The 17,251-nt window shown below is 37.6% G+C and overlaps 1 protein-coding gene across 1 annotated transcript in view; it reads right to left on the minus strand.

The window, feature by feature from the left end:
- The window catches only part of LOC136676221 (mitochondrial carrier homolog 2-like), a 68,487-nt gene extending 51,794 nt beyond the window's left edge, over positions 1–16,693 (minus strand). The window contains exon 1 of the mRNA XM_066653068.1: positions 16,537–16,693. Coding sequence (XP_066509165.1) covers positions 16,537–16,623 — 87 coding nt within the window. The 5' untranslated portion in view covers positions 16,624–16,693. The remainder of the gene's footprint in view (positions 1–16,536) is intronic.
- Between the last annotated feature and the right edge of the window lie 558 nt (positions 16,694–17,251).

Raw genomic sequence — 17,251 nt, forward strand, 5'->3', positions numbered from 1 at the left:
GATTTCTGTAGTTTGCATTTCGTTTCATATATCTGTTGACGGTATAATGAAGCCATGACAGGATGCTCAGTCTCTGTCAGAGTATACTTTCAAACTGTTATTGTAGCACTAGCTCACTCACATTTAATACATAGAGTTGCGTTTGAATACAGGGCTCAGCAAATTAGAGGACACTGCACACCAAGAAATCAGAGGCAATGATTCGTCTGTTTACTAAACATTTACCATTTTACGTATTATGTTAGCATTCCATACCTGCTAAGTTAAAAAAAAAATAAAAAATCTATTTCCCAATCGCATTTTCTCTTTTTATGCCATATACCTGATGGTTTCTGTTAGAGTATACGATTCAGATCACTCTTAATTTTTACTGCTGATGTTATTTCTATGTCAGAAACGTTGTTATATTCACTGTTTAATTGCACTAATTTGTTTCGGCCATTTTGTAGTGTTCGAAAACAGGCTGTAGCCGATATGGCTCCCAGTTTAATTTTTCTGTGAATCTGAATTGTAAAACCAAATTCGATTGTGAATTGAGAGCACTACTGTAAACAATATAATTAGTACTTTTTAAAAAACAAGAAAAATTCCAAGTACAATAATTTCATGACCTGTGTTTGCTCACGGTCTACAGTCTGGTTTAAATTATTTGACTGTACAGCAAGGTTATGTCTGTTCATAAGAAAGAGGCCGATTTACTCTAAGCACACAGCAGCCAAGTGAATCGGTTGATAGCTACATACCAGCTATATATGCTCTCGCTGAAAACTGCAAAAAAGAGTTGCATGAAAAGTTGCTTAGAGAGAGACTGGTGGTTGGCCTGAGAGACACTTCCCTGTCAGATCGAATGCAGTTGGACAGAGAGCTTACACTAGATACAGCAATAAATTTGGCACGACAGAGGTCATTAAAAAGCAGCAGACTGATTTGAGATGTGACATAAAGAACACAGCAGAAATAGATGTTGTATATATGGGGAAAAAAAACCTGAATAAATCTGTGAAACAAAAGAAAAGCAGCCACTCTACATCATTTAGTACCACGGCCCAAAACAGGATGGTTCAGCATAAGTGTCCTAAATGTGGGGAAGAATGCCTGCTCATGTAAAGTGGCAGTGCCCAGAGATGACATGTAATAGCTGTGGTATAAAGGTGCATAATGACAAAGTATGTAGAGTTGCTAAGGTTGTTCATGCAGTAGAGGCAGACAGTAGCAATGACAGAGCAGAGAGCTGGTTCCTAGGTGGAGTGGTCTTAGGTGAAGTGCCCTGGAACAGTCAAGTTGGTGGTCAGGAAGCAAAAAGTTTAATTTAAAATTGACACTAGCGCAGATGTTACTGTTTAAAACGGCCCTGGCCCATGTGAAGTGTGTCCACCTGTGAGTGCTTTGTGATAATGGAGGGGCTCAGCAGCACCCGCTGGTCAGAAACTGCGATAGAAGTCAGAAAGAATGATAGAAGTCTTCAAACACAAGCAGCTACAAAAAAAAAAAAAAAACTCCAGAAATAGAAGCTCCATTTGTCGCTAGTCGTTTTTAACAAAGAAAATGCTGCTAAGAGGAGTAAAGAAATTCTCCGGTTCAACTCAAAACAGAATGAAAATGTAATGCTCCCACGGATCTTTACACCAAAGGATCGCTGATTCGCTCATTTCGCTGTCAATCAAAAAGGGATTCAGCCTCAGACAGATCATCCAATCATACGCAGAAGCTGAGCGTCCGATGGGCGGGACGAAGCCCAGCATTTATCCAATAACTCGTCTCGTTTCGCTGCTTCACTATTGAACTCATACCGTTTAAATCACTGTGAGGCTGCGGGAATGATCGAGAGGAAAGCCGCGTCTTTACCAGTGATAAGAAGCTGATTCTGAACAAAAGTTGAGCGCGTTGTAGTGCATATTTATTAACTGACATGTACACACAACAGTATATATTTGATCACTTATTTTTTTTTTTACATTTTAGGGGAAGCTGAGCTTCCCTTGCAGTCTTAGAGCAATCGCCACTGATGCTAAGGGCTTCAGACAAACCAATTCTGGGACCAGGAGGAGTTCCAATTGTGGTCGTAGGAATGTACTATGAATCTCTCAGCACAGGAGAGCTCTCAGTTCAAGACTGGCAAAAGGACTGCACACCACATTGTTAGGGCGACCAGCTATTACGAAGCTCAAGCTTGTATTTAGATTGGACTTTGTTGACCTAGAAATGCTCAAGAAATTGAAAATAAAAAGCTAAATACATATTTCATTTTAACTCTTTATCCAGTTCATGAAGAAAAAGCAATGCCAAAGTGTTGTTTGAATTTTCTTTCCCTCATTTGCTTTCATATTTTAAATTTGAACATGAAATTCCTGCATAGATTTGTCAGTGCTGCCCCATGCTTGAGTGAAAAATGAAATTGCAAATGAAGTTATTTAATTTAATATAATTTTGTCATGATATTTGCGCACTCATTTGGAAAAAGAAATGGCAAAACATTTGCATTTTATTGTTTTCATTTCAATTTTGGCAAGATTTACCTCCTAACTAGTCTCCACCTGTAAGCAAAACATGGATTTAGCCTGGCCTGAAGTGATTTTATACATTAATTTGAACTTGTAACAAGGCATATTGGGCAATTGCGCACAAGAATATTAATGTGACACTGGGTGCATGAATCTAAATTTGTTTCAACAGACTTTTTTTTTTCAGAAAGATCAGCTCCATTTCAGTGCTTGGACCAGCTTCTTGCTTCTGCAAACTTCCAATGCGTCACTGGTTATGTCATCAGAACGCTGCTACCACTAGAACCAATAAAGGCAGTAAGGGAAAGCGTAGAGTGGATTTTCTCCTGCTCTGACCTCTCCTAAGGTTCAAGCCCTCTACCAGCATTAAAATAGCCCTATTCAATGCCCAGTCTTCATAAAAAAAAAAAGCCAGTCTAATACAGGACCATATTCTTGATAAGGAAATAGATCTTATGTGCCTATCTGAAACCTGGCACATACCAGAGTCCTGTTCTGCATTGAATGAGGCTTGTCCTACAGGTTATACCTATTTGGAAAAGGCCAGAGGCACCGGTTGTGGAGGAGGCTTGGCAGTTATTTATCACACAGACCTGCAACTGTACCCACTCCCCTTGCCCAAGCTGTCCACATTTGAATGTCTTTCATTCAAATGTATATTTAAAACACAGACAACAATATTACTTATCTACTGCCCCCCCAAATCCAACCCAGGCTTCATCACAGAAATACAGGACCTGTTGACATCACTCTGTGCAACAACATCCACTGTAATTGTCTTTGGGGATTTTAATATTCACGTGGATTCACCCACAAGTCAATTCACTGCAGAGTTTCTAGAGCTTCTTGAGTGTACCCATCTAAAGCAGCATGTTGATGTGCCTACACACACCAGGGGGCATACACTTGACCTGGTCATCACTGATTCTGCCCCATAACAAATCTCTATATGTATGATATGAGCGTTTCTGATCATAAGGTCATCTCTATGGAGCTGTCTGTAACACGTTTACACCAAAACGCCTAATCCAGTTCAGAAATCTGAAAAATATAAATTCTGCTACTCCCAAATGGAATTCCATAAGCAGGCTTACTGTGACCATCAAAAGGCCTATTCTAAAGCTCTGGACACAGCTAGGTCTCAATTCTATTCTTACAAAATTAGTAATCATTTTGGAAACTCAAGAAAGCTGTTTTCTACAATAAGTCACTTACTGAAACCCCAAACCCATACATGCAGTGACCACACAGAAGAACAGTATAACCGGTTTATGACACCTTTCTCTAACAAGGTAGAATCCATCCGTTCTGCCTTTCCATTACCATCCCTGCCTGTATCAGTGATACAGATTCTACAGCCAGAGACCACACTCTCTCACTTCACTGATACTACACAGAGGTGGAGGGATATATTCAGAAAATGAGGCCCTCCACATGCTCACTCGGTCCTTTTCCAACATCATTGATAAAAGCAAACAATTCAGTCATTAGCCCACTCATCACTGCAATAATAAATAAGGCACTTCAAACTGGTCAAGTCCCTTCAGTCTCAAAAACTGCTCTTATTCGTCCACACCTGAAAAAACCCTCATTAGATCCTGAAAACCTGAAAAATTCTCTCAGGTCTCCAATCTACCATTTCTCTCCAAGGTTTTGGAAAAAGTTGTTGCAGCACGACTCCATCACCACCTCCATACACACAGTCTGTATGAGACTTTTCAATCTGGTTTCCACTCTGCACACAGTACAGAGACAGCCCTGGTCAGAGTTACCAATGATTTGTTGATGGCTGCTGACCAGGGCTCCCTGTCACTTCTCATTCTCCTAGATCTCTCTGCCGCCTTCGATACTGTGGACGATAACATCCTCTTGCATCGACTCCACACTACAGCTGGACTCTCTGGGGCCAACCTCCAATGGTTCCAGTCATACCTCACCGGCAGAGTTGAGTATGTGGCCCTGGGGGAGACGAGGTCATCTCCCCACATTATCACCTTTGGGGTTCCTCAGGGGTCAGTGCTTGGACCAACTGTTTACTGTCTATATGACCCCTCTGGGCAACATCAGGAAATATGGGTTATCATTCTATTCTTATGCAGATGACACCCAGCTTTATTTAAGAACAGACTCCATCTCCACTTCAGCCTCCCCGCCAGCTCTCACAGCATGTCTGGAGGAGACAAAAGTCCTCATCCTCATCGGTACTCCACATCAGATTAAGACATCTATCAGTAATATTATTGTCTCTGATCATGGCATTCCCCTCACTTCTTCTGTTACAAATCTAGGTGTCAAGCTGGACCCACATTTATCATTTGACAACCACATTCACCATCTATCCAAAGTCACATTCCTCCATCTCAAAAATATAGCAAAACTCTGTCCTTACATCCCCCAATCGGATGCTGAAAAATTGGTCCATGCCTTTGTCTCCTCCAGGCTGGACTATTGCAATGCTCTCCACATTGGTATCTCTGGCAGGAGCTTGCAGAAGCTCCAGCAGATCCAGAACTGTGCTGCCAGGATCCTTACGAGGAAGTGCAAATATGAGCACATTACACCGATTCTAAAATCTCTACACTGGCTACCCTTCCACTACAGAATCCAGTACAAAGCCTGTTCTCTCACTCACCAATGTCTCTATGGAAACGGCCCGCTGTACCTCAAAGAGCTCCTTCCCCCACACAATACCCCAAGAAATCTCCGTTCCACCAATGCCTATATCACCTTCAGCAGCCCCGGACCAAACTTTCTACTATGGGAGACCGAGCTTTTCAAGCTGTTGCCCCACGTCTTTGGAATGCACTCCCAGATTCTCTGAGGGCACCACAGAGCATGGAGTCTTTAAAAAAAAAACAACAACTAAAAACTCTCTTATTCAAAAAGGCTTACTAGGATTTAGTTTTTTTTTGTTTTTTTTTTGCATCTGATCTTGTTTTTATTTACTCATTTCTTAATGGCTTTTTATTGCTTCTGATTATCCTGTAGCACTTTGAGATTTCCTTCAAATGTAAAGTGCATTACAAATAAATTGTATTATTATTATCTAAGACTCTTTTTGTCCTTAAAAAGTATATTTTAACAACAATCCATTACAAAATCTCCCCATGGAAGTAAAACATATAAAATAATGCAGATTTCAACTGTAAATCATTGTGTGACTCTAAATTATATTTGATAACCGTTCTGATTAACATTCAAAAGCAAATAAGCTATTGTTAATTTTCACGCCAAGCCAATCCACAAAATTAACGAATGGAATATAGGTAATTTTACAAACCAAATAAATATAAAAGTACATTACATTCATTTATTTAACCTATCATTTACACATGTACATTTTAAGTAGATGGAGACATAGTTACCTATAATCCTTGCTTTGCAGTATCTCAAATAATTATGGCACATCTCTAATATACCGTAGTAAATGTCCAGTAACATACATTACATTTATAAACATTACTAGTCCACTGATGGTACATAATATAACAGTTACAGGTATCAGAAGTTGAAACACACTTTAGTTTCTCCATGCATGCAGATGCAACTTCCTGTTGCTATTATGCATGCACAATGCTTTCTTAAAGCTTTATGGCCTGGTCACTCTGTCTTTTTGTCAGCAAAATTTTGCCAGCAAAATTCCATTGATTTCAGGGAGATTTGCAGCAACATGCAAATTGTGTTTACATGACTTCTGGGTGAATGCCTGTAGCCACGCAAACTTCCCCAGGTGATGTGAAATGCAAAAGGCAGAAAGCCAGTGTGACTGGGCAGTTAAGGTCCCTCAAATTCCCTCCAGTTTCACATTTATTGTCTCGTGCACAATTGCTTAATATGCTATGTTTCAAGTTAAAATTAAAGTATAAAATCAGTTTGGGCAAGGCTAAATTCATGATTTGTTACAGGGGAGACTAGATCTGTGTGTTGTATTTGTGCTGGCCCAAAGTGATTAAGGACCTCAAATTCCCCCCAGAAGCTCAGTTTCGCATGCACAACTGTTCATATGCCATCTGTCCAATTAAAATTAACGTACAAGATAAAACTTAAATTTTGCATTGTAGGACAAGTTAATCCTAATATGACTTGTTTCCAGATAAAGTATAGAACAAATAAATAAATAAAAATCAGTGAGCCGTGGTGAACGAAAGGGAGTGTTTATTTTTATTCTGGATCATACACCAATCAACCATAACATTATGACCACCTTCTTGTTTACATTCACAGTTCAATCTCTCAGCTCTACTAACCATACAAGAGCACTTGTGGTTCTACAATTACAGTGTGTTTTGTCCACTTATTGCTCTACATATGTTGTTTGTCTAGTCTAGTGATCGACCGATTAATCGGCCGATTTTTGGCATTTTTTAATATAATCGGCATCGGCCGATATATTAGCGCAAGAGGCTGATATTTACACAATGCACAAAGGCAACACTGTGGGCAGCTCCGTCATTCTGGCTGTTAGAGCGCAGTATTTGTGTTATGTTATTGGAAATTGTTATAAAATTTGTTAAAAAAATATTAGTGACAGTACAGATATTCAGATTTTTCATGGCGCCATATTTGAGTAATGTGTACATATCATACACAAATTGAACGGTCAGACTCTCAGGATCACAAAAATATACATTAAAATGTAGGACTAAGGAATTAAAGGCAAAAATAAGAAGATATCCCCAACTTCAGATTTCTTCCTCATCAAAAACCGCTGGTTCTCGAAGCCTGAAGAGCCCACAAGTCGCTCACACAGAAAGTTAGCACAGCAGCGCTTACCTTAGATAGGCCCCTTCAAAACGAGACTAAATCTGAGTCTCTCCGTCAAACCGCTCGTGAGTAATCCTCATTTTTTTTGTCAAGAGTACTGGCCAAAAAAAATCCCGAAAAAATAGTACACATTTTCAAAAAAATTTAAATATGATCTGCGTGGACCCATGTCGCACCTACTGCAGCATAGCTTAGGCACTCAGCTTTCCAACGATTAACTTGATGTTAATCAAGTCTGTAGACCAATCTGTGGCAGAGTTAAGGCGATGCACACCCAAGAAGGAGGGACAAACGCAGCAGAGGTATATGTTTTCACCTAACAGACCCAGACACCACGCAAGAGATTAAACGGTTCTGTTTGGCAGCCACAAGCTCCACAAACAATAATCAAGTCAATAAACATTGTTTCAAAGCTTAGATGTCTTTTACTAGTTACATTGCCCCCACTGAGGACATTTAAATGCAGCAGGGGTGTGGGGGAGGTTGCCTTGCTCTACACAGCCAGAGTGCAGCTCTTGCCTTTTAACAAGTCAGTAATTTAAAGTAACACTGTACTCAGTGAGAAACAAGTGTAAACATCAGAAATAAACTCAGTATATGAGAATAAAACACACCATAACTAAGGGTTTTTTACTGTTTGTTGAGGGTAAATGGCCACTTGGTGTGGGACAGGAGGCGAGTTTCTCATAGAAAGTAAACCACTAAGATGTTGACATTAGGTCTAGACAAGACATATACACTATTTTATTTGCAGTAAAATTACACTGTAAAAAATTGTAGTAAATTTACAGCGAGTCTGCTACAGTATTTTACTGTATTTTTTAAATATAGTAATTTACTGTGTATTGCAATACATCCTGGGTAATGGACTGGAAGCAGCAATAAAGCAACTAGCTTTACAGTATTTCACTGTATTGTGAGTTGGGGATACTCCAGGCATCTGAAGGTGAGTAACTTATTTACACCATTTATTTCTCACATATTTTATTGTATTTCCAACGAAAATATAGCAAAATTACATACTTGTTTTTTAGGCAATGGTACAGTTAATTTTTTTTAACATCAGTTTTAGGCCTCACTAAAAAACAAAAACAGAACAGGAAAAGAGAATAGTTTTTGACCAAATAAAAAAGTGAAAGAATTGCGTTTTGTTGCCCTGTGAAGGACTGGCGCCCCCTCCAGGGTGTATTCCCCGCCTTGTGCCCAATGATTCCAGGTAGGCTCTGGACCCACCACGACCCTGAATTGGATAAGCGGTTACAGATAATGAATGAAATGAATGAAAGATATGCGGTTTTTTTTGTTTTTTTTTTTAATATTGCTTTATTTATTTTTATTTTTTGTTGAGGGTGGGGCGGTTAGCAAGAACAGGGCTAACGGTTTTCTGGGGGCAGGGTGGCGAGAACTGGGCTAACGGTTCTCTGGGGGCAAACGGAGACTGAGTGAGAGAGACGAAAAGTGAGAGAGACAAAAAGTAAGAGAACGTATACAGAGACTGCACGTCGTCGTACTTTCAGGATTTTGGAACAACATTAATGAGTAAATGTATGTTTTAATCATCATACAGCTCTAAACGTATCCAACCACAATGGCTTGGTGCTGCTTTTTAGCAAGATAGCTGGTGCTACTTATGATAGCCGCTAACATTTAACCAGCTACCTCCTGTGGAATTTGCACACTTGTTTGCTCCCAAAAATGTTAATGTTTTATCGTCGTAGATAGAGTCAACTGGCGTTTCTCCCCTCAAATTATTCCGTTGGAGGGATTAGAGCCTGAGATATCACCAGTTTTGTGATGGTCTACAAGCAGGAGGCTGAGGGAAAGGTAGGAGAGAAGAGGTGGCAAGAAAACAAAGAGGGGGCTTTGCTCCATTGAAACAGACTGACGGTGAAAGGACAGGTCAATCATAGCATTATTTTTTAGCGCAGTAGAGACCACCAGGTAGAGAACGACAATTTAACTGTATTAAAAATTGTAAACCCTTTTAAGCCAGTTTTGGACTTCTGTGAGTAATATTCAAATTTTATTTAGCTAGAAGAGTAATGCATTTTAAAGAAGAGAACAGAGGGAAATATAAACAGAGATGGAAAGGGATTCTTGTCATTGACCTTGGTCAGTTGTAGATGTTGGTAAAATTAGCTATGTTCATTATAATAGAGAACTGTAAACGTAGAACCTGTAATGTTAGCTACAGAATTACAAACTGCATTCCAGTTCATTAATACATATTTGGAGTGAGTGAGGGGGAAGAAGGCGGGAAAATATGTGGAGAGGTTTTGCTGTGCAAAAAATGTGCAGTTTTGAGACTTATAGACTACTGTATTTTGCTGCAGAATTATGAGCTCCATTCCAAATCTGATTTGAGCCTCCCATTTTTTTTATTTAGTTTATAGTCAGATTTTGAAAGGAAGAACCTATTTGTTAGCCAGGTATGCAAAACTAGTAAATTAATTAGCTTGGCTAAGTGTTTGTGTGTGTACATTTTAATTACTTATCTGTGTTTAGTTAGAGTATTGTTTTCAATATATGGCGTTATTTTTGTGCCATAATTCTGCCCGCGGATATTTTGAAGGAGCAAAAAGTTTTTTGCACGCGTGCATCTACTTTGAGCGAGCAATGAGGTTTCTTGAACGCACACTACAATCTAAATATCTTGCGCTCCTGTCCTGCGCGTGCGATGTCTCTGACCCACACGCTCGCTTCAAACTTAGTCATTACAAAGTGCCTCAGTTTCAGCCAATCAAAAATGACAAATGACAAAGGTAATTTCTGATTGGATGGCTTGACCGCCAAGTGGGTGGGACATACAGACCGGAGACCAGTAAATAGTGGGACACCGGTTACAGGTTATGATTAGGGGCAAAATCTGAAAATGTCCTCCAAACGGCAACAGATGGGTGCACCACAGCCAGTAATTTTATTTCATATTCATTGAATTGGTCACATGGCAGTTATTTTTTTGCCTTAATTTTATTTATCTAGTTTTACTGAGTAAGCAATGTACCTGATGTGCTGAAAATAATGTACATAGTATAAAATAGTGCTAGCAATGACTGTAAATGGTACTGCAACTACTGAAGAAACATCTTTATTAGTAATGCCAGATAGCAAGCATATATCGGTTCACTGGCATAAAAATGCTGGCACACCACTGATTGTAGACCACTGCTGGTCCACCATCAGACCACTCAGATTACTGTCCTGTACAGGACATAACTAATTTTTAATCTCTTCAAATAGATTTTTATTCTGGAAAACAAACTAATCCAATATTACCAACAACTATGAGAGATATAATAATGAGTATAAGTCTAATAAAAAGTGATTATGATAAAAATGTTGACACTGTGCTGGATTACAATTATTTACTAATCTTATTTGTAAAAGAACCTAATGAAGGAAAAAAAATGTAAATTGGACAGTGAATGGAAAAGTTCTAAAATGTGGCATTTTGTCTAAAATTCTTTTTAATCACCAGTGGTCCGTCCAGAAAACGCTGTGCAAAACACTAGTGGACCTCCAACTTTGTCCTCAGTGGGACAACAGTGGTCTGCCGTCTCCTTGCTATCAGTGATAGAATATACTGTGATGAGAGGCAGTTATCAACGTAGATGGCTAGTGTAATGCTAAAAATCTAAATAACTTAATAGCTTAATACTGCAGTTAAGTTAGCTTGCAGTTAGCTATTCATAATTCTGTTGGCTTTAACGCTAATGTAGTAAAATATCCACGCGCGTGTAGATATTTCGGGCAAGAAGGTTTCAGAATTTCAGAAGGGTGCAGAATTGTGGCACAAAAATAACGCCATATCAAAGTACCTAAAAACAAAATGTTGAGCAACCGGCTCTGTGATCACAAATGTAGTGTTTTGTTATCAAATGCATGTACTATATGTTTTAAAAGAAGAGAGGCTCTTTGCGCCATGACTTTCAGGAAGTTTTGTGCATTTAAGGTTCACATTTATAGGTATCATTAAAAACAGCAAAACTGAAACTAGACCTAGGCTGTATCATGTAGATTTTAATTTGACATGTCAATGAAAACTGCAATGGTAAATGTGAAGACTTAAAAAATTTATATTGTCATCATTTAGGCAAGTGCCACAGCTGCTGATTTTGAAACCCTTAACCTGCCTGTGAGTCCTCAGATGATTATTCTGGGTATGTATATATAATTGCAAGATTTGTCAAAGTACTCCAGAATGACAAAAGTTTAAGACACATTTGAATTGTAATTACAGTGGAATTTTTGACCAATGCAAGATGGTTGGAAGGACAAGTGGCCTATGTTTGCTCACGCCTCTATTAGTCTCTGGAAAGGCAGCCCTATTCTCCTTGTACTACAATTTCAATCTCCAATATCGACAGGAAACTTCATGAGGTAAAAATTTTCATTCTTTGTATTTTTTTTCTTTCTCTCTCTACTTGTGTTTACTTCTTTCTCTGCATTAAACTAGTCTCTATTTCATGTTATCTTACCTGCAGTTAAAAATACTAATAAATATAAAAACCTTGAAATATGATAACTTTACAGATGTAGAAACCCCATATATGAAAATGTATAAAAATTCTAAAATTAACTGAAGTTAACTGCTTAGAAATTTTGACCCATTTCTGTTGGATAATACTTTAAAAAAAATTTATGAGGAGCAGTTACTGTTTATACATTCATTCATTCATCTGCTGCAACCGTTTAATTCTAATCAGGGTCATTATGGGGATCATTTGATGCAGTTCAAAATTGCACTTTTGATGTCAAATTAAAGGTCAAATGCAGGATTTCCTGATTACTATGATATATTGACAGAAGTGCATAGCATATCAGTCTGTGTGGCTTTTAGATCAGGTATCAAATTGAAATAATAGTACTTGTGGAAAAAATGTATTTTTTGAGTTCATATTAATATCTTTCCCCTTCAATGCAAAAAGTGCGAGCAAGCAACAACCTGGGCTGCGCGATATGACCAAAAACTCATATCTCAATATGCCTAACAGAAATGGAAATATACGATACAACATTAGGAAAACCATAACAAAATTAAGTGTCAAAGAATGTGTTTATTTTTAACACCAAATAGGACATGCTGCATTATCTAATTGTAATTATCAATATAATTCACCCTTTATCTCACTCATTTCCTCAAATTACTTGCAGACAAATAAACATAGCACAAAAAGTAAGGAAATTTGTGTTTGGTAGATTATTTATTTGTCGTAACAGTGTTTCTTGCTAATAAACTTTACACTGTTACTGTTAATTTCCCTTTTAAATGGTGCCATATTTGTAAGGAACATGCATTTGTGGGATGAGCAGTAGAGCCGAGTATGTGGGTTGTGCCCATGAAAAAATTTGCCAAATCTTCTCTGCCAATGCAAAAAAGCTTATTTTGTGTGATGGTGTGAGGCAGCATCTCTCTCACTGGAAAGACGAGGCTTGTCATCATTGGAGGCAATCTCAATGCAGAAAGATATTGAGATGAAATTCTGCAACCAGTGGCAATCCCATATCACCACAGTCTGGGACCGAACTCTATCCTCAAAGATGACAACCTTTGCCCCCACAGAGCAGTATTTATCAGAGACTACCTCCAGAATGTGGGAATCGAGAGGAAGGAATGGCCTGCCAGCTCCTGACCTCAACCCCACGGAACAGTTGTCGGATCAGTTGGGCATGCTGTTCGTGCCACAGTGAATAAATTGTTAAATTGCCAATACGTCTTGTTTCTTCAACCTTTAATCAACCCGTCACAACCCACCAAACAAGTCAATGGCCAAATAAGCTGTTTGGCATTGGCAGAGAGGATTTGGCTAATTTTTCATGGGCACAACACACATACTCTGCTCTACTGCTCCTCCCACAAATGCATGTTCTTTACAAATGTAGCACCATTTAAAAGGGAAATTAACAGGCTTCCAATGGTGTAAGATTTATTGCTGAGAAGCATTGTTACAACAAAGAAATAATCTACCAAGAAAAATATTTTGTGCTCTGTTTAGTTTTAAATATTGTCCTGCACTTGATGCCATCTGATCTTCCCCTTACTGTATCCTCTAAGCTTTGTGTACACAATTTTTATTGCAAGTTTTTTGTTCCTTTATTTCCACATGCTATGTTAATAATTATGGATTTTTTTTGATAGATGCGTCATTGGTACAAATCCCCAGGGGTGGTCAGCGTCAAGAGCAACCAAGAAGTCCTGAACCATGCATCTGTGTGTATGCCCACTTTTAAAGAAACTTGATGGACTTTGAATATAATTTTACTTAAAGGGTCATGTTCAACGCAAAACAGACTTTGTGTGTCTTGGCTGATCAGTAAATATCAATGATGATATTTGAAATACGAGGTTGTAGTAATCCAGGTATTTAATTAAAATTTTCATGATGTATTATGGTCACTATTTGTGATCTGGTAAGATCAAAAGTCATGTAACGTAACAATGTTTTACTATAAAGATTTGGGCACTTTTCTTGTAATCCATCAAGGGCAAGAATGTAATTTGATATTGTGAAGTATTTTGGTTAGAAAAAATAAAAGCTACTCAAATATCAAAAGGGGGGGAAAAATAAAAAGTTCAAGTAAAAATGTAAATGATTTGAACATGTTATGTAGTACCTGAAATTTGTCCACATTCTGCATATATTTGGTTTTAATAAAGTGCATTAATGGTTTTAGTTCTAAATGTAGATTTGGATTTCTTTTGTGTATGTAATGGTTATAGTATATTTACAGTATTCATGCTTGGCAGTTTTTAAATATTTTTTCTTAATAGTAACACTATAATCATTACAAAAATATTACATGCTGATATTCAGTATGAATAAAGAATTGAATGCAATTTAGATACTGTTTCTGATTAGTGTTCATCTGTAAAAGGGTACTGTTTCTGATAAAAGGCAGTAAAAGGCCTGGCAAATCAGCTGAAAGATTTACTGTACATTTACATATGTGCAATTACAGTAGTATTCTGTAAAGTTGAAATACAACAGTGTTCCTGTAAAAATGCAGTAAATGGCTGGGAACTCTGCTGCCAGGAATTTACTGTAAATCCCAATATCTACAGTAAAGTATTGTATGATTCAGTTACTGTATTATTCTGTAAATTTGAAGTACAGCAGTGTTCCTGTAAAAATATGGTAAATGTCTGGGAATTCTGCTGCCAGTATTTTACTGTAAATAACAGTATTTACAGTAAATTATTGTATTATTCAATTACAGTAATATGCTGTAAATTTGAATTACAGTAGTGTTCCTGTAAAAATACGGTAAATGGCTGGGAACTCTGCTGCCAGTATTTTACTGTAATATTTACAAGAATTTTTTTTTATAGTGTAATCATTTTCCTTATGGAGAGCTAGGGGTCTAAAGGGACACTTGGAGAGGCAATCTGTCCACTGTCTGCTCCAGCTTGAATAACTTCAAATCAGTAGGAGGTATCAACTCCAAATTTTACCTGATGAAAGTAGACCCCTGGAGACAACTTTAAAAAGAGTTTTATATAGTCAGTTTATAGTCACTAACATTTTTTTTATCAAATGTAATACAAGCGCCTACATATTTTTGTGGTTGTCATAAGCTTTTGACCACTTCATATATATTTCAGAACCTCTAAATGGTTTCTTTTACACATTTGAAGGGATTTCTGTAAAAATAAACCTTGATAATGTCTCTAGTTTATTCACTGCCTGAGGAATGGGAATATCAGCTTTAGATATCGGCCATCAGCCACTACTGCTGTCTAAAAATTGGCATCGGCCATCAAAAAACCCATATCGGTTGATCACTAATACAGTCCCTCAGTTTAATATTTAAATATTTATTTAACATACCTGCTATTTCCTGTTTTATTTTGACTGGTCAATTAAAAAATCTAAATTAATCCATTTTAAATATCTATATCCAATAAAATATATGATTTTATTAATGTATTAAAATGCTTTAAAGCATTATAATCTGTGAGGATGTGAAAAACACAAACATAATGGGAAGAAAAAAAGAGTATGGGAAAGAGTAAAAAGACCTTGAGTACAGATAAGAACGTTTTCTAAGAAGTACACAAAATCAATTTTAAACCTAAGAGTAAACAATGTATGAAGAATTCACATGAAGCAGAAGTCCTTATATGTACATGGGAAATAAGGTACTTTTTGATTGTAATGGGATCCAACTCAGCCTATGGAGTGTGTGAAGAAGGTGGGGTAATATATTATCACTCCTGAATACTGTATAAAAATGAGACCTTCACAAATGCTTTTTTGTTTGTCTTCCTAGATCTACCCAGGTTAATGTGTCTATACCTTAACCTGTTTCATTAATGCTTTTGGTATCTCTTTTCAGACTTACCCAGGTTGATTTGATTTTACTTTAACCTGTTTAAATAAAGTAATGAACCTTTTAAATCTGAAACCTGTGTCTGTAAAATTTTTTAGTTATTGATTTTTTTTGTAGAAATTGTGATTTTTAATAAGGCATATACAAAGCTAAGTCATGCTTAAAAGGAAAAAGCCTGTTTAGCCCGACAATTATTTATTTACTTCATTTGTCTATGAAGCCTTAAAAGCAATGTGCACTGCATTATGTGCACATCGAACACTCCCTTTCATTCACCGCGGCTCACTGAATCTGGATCTGCGATCTAAGGAGCTACCTTCAGTCTGCGAATAAGAAGCCAACTTCAGCGTCGTATAAAACAAATGATAGGTGATTATTGTACATAGTTTTGGCAAATCACAAATTCTGTTTCTTTATCCTAGAAAAAAGATCTCGGTAAACTTAACATCTCGCCAAAGGACGCACTGACAAATTATACTGTGGCTATTCGTTACCTGGCTAGACACATATAATTAGGTTGATATTTAAACTTATTTTTAAATAATCCCGTCTAATATAACACCGACTGAACGAAATATATAGATATGACTAATGTGTCTATTGTCCAAAACGCAAATGATCTGTTCATGTCCTTGGTCTTTCATAACCTTAGCAATTAGTTGGATTGACTAGCTAAGCATGATTCCATGACTTTTGCCCCTTAACTCAACAGACAACAAAATAAAGGCAACTCTTACGAGTTGTACAGCCATACAAAAGATTTTGTGTCACTCAAAATGAAAAAAGTCACTGTCATCGTCTGCTACAAACTATTTCTGTAGAACGTTAGCTATAATCTAGCTAACATTAACTCCGCTTATTGTGTTAGTGGCTCCACGCCCAATGACGATAACCTCTTGGTTATTTGCTTTTGTGTTAAATAAAAGAATATAGCTCGTACCTGCACTAAAACCTTGATGTACATGAGCGGGTGGGACAGGACCGTAAGCCCGGACCCGAGTAGCATTTGACCACATACATCCGCCATTGTCCCTCGTCCCCCCTCCTTCACAAAGAGAAGGGATTACGAGAGCACCGTGATGCTGGCGACACTTGGGTAGAGATTCAAAATGTTGTCAAAATATAAGTCCAACTAAAATTTTATATTTGACTTGAGTAAATTGGGAATTATAATCTAGATTAAGGGAAGTGTTTAAAGCAATTTAAAAGCCTATTAAAACAAATTAAAATTATGAACTGTTGTAAATAACAGAAATAAAGAAGAAATTATATTTGGTACTACTGCGTTTTATGCAGGGATTTTAATATAAACCTGTCTGAGGCTGAATCCCTTTTTGATTGACAGCGAAATGAGCGAATCAGCGATCCTTTGGTGTAGCGATCCGTGAGAGCGTTACATTTTTATTCTGTTCTGAGTTGAACCGGAGACTTTCTTAAACCTCTTAGCGGCATTTTCTTTGTTAAAAACGACTAGCGACAAATCGAGCTTCTATTTCTGGTGGGTTTTTGTAGCTGCTTGTGTTTGGAGACTGACTTCTATAACTTTTTCTGACTTCTATCGCAGTTTCTGTTCAGCGGGTGCTGCTGAGCCCCTCCAACGTCACAAAGCACTCACAGGCGGATACACTTCACATGGGCCAAGGCTGTTTAAGCAG

The sequence above is a fragment of the Hoplias malabaricus genome, chromosome X2 (assembly GCF_029633855.1).
Source record: "Hoplias malabaricus isolate fHopMal1 chromosome X2, fHopMal1.hap1, whole genome shotgun sequence".
In the NCBI taxonomy this organism is placed as follows: Eukaryota; Metazoa; Chordata; class Actinopteri; order Characiformes; family Erythrinidae; genus Hoplias; species Hoplias malabaricus.